Source organism: Carica papaya, chromosome 6 (assembly GCF_054855325.1).
Source record: "Carica papaya isolate Zhongbai chromosome 6, ASM5485532v1, whole genome shotgun sequence".
In the NCBI taxonomy this organism is placed as follows: Eukaryota; Viridiplantae; Streptophyta; class Magnoliopsida; order Brassicales; family Caricaceae; genus Carica; species Carica papaya.
In genome coordinates, this window is record NC_142314.1 from 3,922,828 (window position 1) to 3,927,753 (window position 4,926).

General features: G+C 31.7%; 1 protein-coding gene across 1 annotated transcript; it reads right to left on the reverse strand.

Annotated features, from left to right (window-relative positions):
• Positions 1–1,488: 1,488 nt before the first annotated feature.
• PRPL11 (plastid ribosomal protein l11) lies at positions 1,489–4,409 on the reverse strand. Its single transcript, XM_088223465.1, has 4 exons — positions 4,103–4,409; positions 3,834–4,006; positions 3,666–3,729; positions 1,489–1,818 (listed from the first exon to the last, which is right to left on the reverse strand). The coding sequence occupies exons 1-4, from the start codon at positions 4,335–4,337 to the stop codon at positions 1,610–1,612; spliced, it is 681 nt and encodes a 226-aa protein (XP_088079591.1). The 5' UTR covers positions 4,338–4,409; the 3' UTR covers positions 1,489–1,609.
• Between the last annotated feature and the right edge of the window lie 517 nt (positions 4,410–4,926).

Below are 4,926 nucleotides of genomic sequence, written 5' to 3' on the forward strand. Positions count from 1 at the left end.
TATATATATGTATATGTATATGCACTGTAAATTAGAAAATTTCATGTTTGTAAGAAAGTGTTTAAAAATAAATATATTAAAATATTTTATAATGCAGTATGTATAAAATATATATTATTTTATTTACAGTCCGAAAATTTTATGAACTATATTGAGTCAATTAATGAAATGATGTGCCTGCCTCTACTTTTCTGCTTGTGTTTGATGAACGTTGTTTAATACCTCTTTTCTTTAAAACAAAAAAAAAAACTCAAAGAGTTCTGAAATTTAATATGTATATTTTTTATATAATAATTTAAAATATTTAATAAAATTATAAAAATATTTATTTTTAAAAAATAAATAACTAAACGATATTCACTAATTTTATAAAAGAATTCAGATAGTGAATTATTTATAATTTTTGTGTTATTTAAAAAAATATCTTCAATTATTTTATTGATTATTAAACTTAAAATATTAATTTATTTTATATAAAAACCTATAGTTAAAAAAATAAAACGGATTTCCCATATATATATATATATATGTATATATAGAGATACAAGTGGGCCCCAACTGCTCATCTTACCTAAAGCCATCATTGTGAAGAATGTGGCTAAGACGTGTTTAATTAATTTTGTCTTATTGTTCCACTAAAAAAAATGTCAATTTCTTAATTATTCCAAAACCAACATTTACGTGGCATCATTTTATTGGTTACAGAAAATAATGGGTTGCTGCGACCAAACTCCACTCTCAAAAACTTAAATATTTATTAGTATTTGTAACGACTGAGTTTTTGTTCGTATAAAAATATTATTTTTATATAATCACGACTGATTTTTCTAAAGTTGTGTTCTTATAGTAGAAATTTATTTTTAAATTACTTTGTAATTTAATTTATTTGATAAAAGAATTTTTAACTTCTTTTAGTTAAAGAAATTTTAACCAATTGTTGCTACTTAAAAGTGTCGTGATTATCTGTTAATTTTTTAATTAAATTAATAATTTACGTATAACAGATAAAAATATAAATTAAATTGATAATAGTAATAATTACCTATTAAAACTTTTAGTTTATTACAATTTTGAAATTATACACTTACGTATTTTTTAAATTATTTATTTTATTCATCATGTAATTTCCAATTTTTTTTTATATATATGCAAAATAACATTTATATTATTTTGATATAAATATATAAATTCTTGTATATTTTGAAGGTAGGACAAACTGAGAATCTAATACAGTTTATATTAATAGCGTTGGCAAATCAAAAAACTGAAGAATTAAGAAAACAAAATGGCTTCCGTAATCCCATCAATCATTGTGCGGTAGAAACATTTTCTAACTCTTTACGCACAATCAAGGGATTGATCGCTGACGTAATTATTACGTCCCTGTAATTTGAAGAGAGGGTGTTTAAGCCCATCATTACAATTGGCCATTGGTGTTATTTATTTATTTAGCATTCAAAAACTATATTTCTTGATTAGTTTTACTGATTTTGAGAAAGAATGTCTGCAATTTCATCTGTCACGGACTAAACCAAAATGGGTTGTATACATGTATTACAACATCTGGGATACTAAGCAATGACCATATCTAACAAGAGTTGTACTGACTCTACAAAATTTCCTTCTTTTTGGGTTCAAGAACAGGAGGGTCAACATCAATCCCCATATTCGCTGCTGTGCCGGCTATAATCCTCATTGCTGATTCAATCGTGGTGCAATTCAAATCAGGCAGCTTTTCTGTTGCGACTGCCCGTAGTTGCTCGATGGTTACTTTTCCTACTTTCTCTTGCTTCGGGTCTTTCGAACCCTTTTCCACTCCTATACAACTCAACACGATTAGTCATTTATATAAGCAATCAAAGATTTGACAGAAATCTAGACTCTATACTTTATCAAATTCATCCACTAATATAATACTAATAATCACTACACTTATGCTGTTGGATGTATTTTTGACACTAACTTATAAATAAGAAAACAATTTAACGTTTGTCGGTCACTGTGAGGTAACCACACTAGCTCTTTTCAGAGTTTGGTTCATAAAGATTGAACTGCCACAAGTTGTTTGGTTGCATTATCTCTATAAGATATAGCCAAGTAAACAAAAATTCTCCGCAAGGAATGGCTCATCCAAGTTCAGAATATCTTTGCACTAATTTCAAGGGAAAGTTGCAATTTTCAAAATCAAAGTAATTTCACTTCTATAGTGAATTCTATAGTGATAGATTTTTATTCTAATTTGAATAAGGCAAGATTAAAAAGTATCTCTTCACTTGAATTGAATATGAAGTTGGGATGTCATTCCTATTCCAATCTTTATCTAATTTCTGTTACGCTTCTACTCTTAATTCTTGGAAGGCTGATTACTTCACCCAGACCCATAAAAAGAAACTAGTATTTTCAATCCAACCATAGATTTAATGCAAATAAGCATTCGGATCAAAGCAAATCAACAGCCCTTGTCAAAAAAGATCTAACATCATTATTGGCGTAATACAACCAGGATAGATAAAGGTTCTCAGTAAGAAACTCATAAATAAAAGCTGATAGCTAATGCATTTGAGCCTCAGAAAAAATGAAGTAAAATATTTGGTTAGCAGCATAGAGGTATGGAGCTACAAGTGAATATATCAGTTCGTAAGTAAAACTGTCCTAGTACCACTGTATAGAATCTTTTCCAGAAAATTCAACATTGGCAGAGTTCAAGCCAGCATGAGAATGCAAGCAACGTGTAATCAACATAAAGCAGAGAATGCTAAACAGGCAGCTGACTACAAATTTGGGGTGCAACCACAGAATCTGAAATAAGTTTTGATTGGGATTGAAAGACAATTATACAGCATTTTATCTTTCTTAAGGAACAGGGGTGATTACTACTCATATAACGCAATAACCAATACTGTTTCAATTTAGACCTCTTTTTTCCTCCTTGAACCAAAATTACCAAAAAGTTACAAAAGGCTTCATTAATTAAGTTTGGTTAATGACAAATGGGTGTTTGGTATTGCTGACGAAAAATCTGTTTTTGCCTTTGGAAAAGATGCTTACTGTCAAGAATTAGGTATACTAAGTATAAATGAAGAAACCTAACATATTAAGGTAACAAAAACCTGAACTAATAAATGAGAACAAGTTATGAACAATGTGCTTATTTTTCTCTGGTAGACTTCCTTAGTGACATCTCAATAAGTCCTCCTGCTTACTGCATTAACGAACAGGAAGATTCAAACAATGTGGTAAAAAGCTGTTTATATGCAACAAATCAGCAGTACCAAACACACTCTTAAGAGATTTTTGAGGTTGCAATTAAAAAATGGAGCATTACTGAATGAAATTTACCTGGAATCAATTGCAAATATATATTTTTATATCTAGGAAACGGATAAGAATAAGGGCTTGGTATCGAATTCCATACCATTTTTATGTTAAATTATTTGTCCAAAAAACAGAAGCAATAAAAACTATTCAAGAGTTCTTCATGGTCTAAAGCAGTAATTGACTGCTAAATCTAAACCCTTAGCATCTTTACAAAGTCTAATCCACTTTGCCTCTTCAACCCTCAAAGGAAAATTAACTACACAATGCAATGAAATTTTTTGACGAATCAATGAAAATTAAATTTCATTTCAAGCACACAACATGATCTAAAGCCATAACATCTGTACCTGCCGCCTTGAGTAGCAGCACTGAAGCAGGCGGCGTCTTCAGAACAAAAGTGAAGCTTCTATCCTGCAACAAGACAGAATCACCCCAGTTGCCTCAGCCAAATTTTCAAACAAAAACAGAAGCAAAACCATGAAAATGAAGCAAAATCAGAAAAGCAAAAAGCCCACATCATAGACGGTGATTTCAACTGGAATAACATAACCAGCTTTATCAGCAGTCTTGGCATTATAATCCTTACAGAAAGCCATAATGTTAACCCCCTTAGAACCGAGAGCTGGTCCAACAGGCGGAGCAGGAGTCGCCTTCCCCGCCTCCAGCGCCAATTTTATCATACCAACCACTGAAAATTATAGAGATTAAGACAATTTGGAAGGGGGAAGATATCAAATTAGGCACGGGAAATTGAAGAAATGAAGCGGGAATATAGAAAATATACCTTTCTTGGATTTTCCACCGGCCTTTGGGGGAGCCATGGCAATGACGGTGAGAAACCTCGGCGTCGAAGAAAGAAGCGGAGGTCGTCTCCTGTTGAGAAACTGGAGAGAAATGTTGCAGGTTGAAGACAAGTTTGTCGGAGAAGGGGAAAAAGAAGAGGAGAGCTTGACATTGTCAGAGCTTCTCGAGCGGAGAGAGGAAGCGGGTTTGTAGCATGTGGATAAAGAAGACACCATTGACACAGAGAGAGAGCTCGAGGACCAGCGAAGGAGAAAGAAGATAAAAAACCCAAAATCCTATCCTCTAAAATTTTTTCTTCTTATTGGGTTGGATACCGTATGAATAAATTAATTTTTTTGGGCCCAAAATATTTTTATGTCTAATAGACTGTTTGTGTAATTTTAATAAGGGCAAATTTATGGGATATTTTTATTATTTATATATACAGTAATCTATAATTAATATTAATATTTTATTTTTATTTTTATTTAAAAAATAAAAAATATCATGTAATATTTTTCAGTATTTATATATAATAATTGGGTTTTTGGGTTGTAAAAAAATGATAATAATAATATATATATATATATGTATGGAAGAGGGAGAGGGGTGAGAAGGAACAGATCAGATTATGGGGGGGGGGGGGAACAGGAAGGAAAAAAATGAGACTGTCGATAGAAGATTCGAGAGAGAACCAGAGAAGGAAGAGACGAGAAGAGAGGAAAGGAGGCAGTCGGTCAAGGACTTAAGAGAGAGCTGGAAAAGGAGGAGACGATTAAGGTGACTGAGTGAGTTGTGACGGTGTTGAGGATGATAGAGACCGGA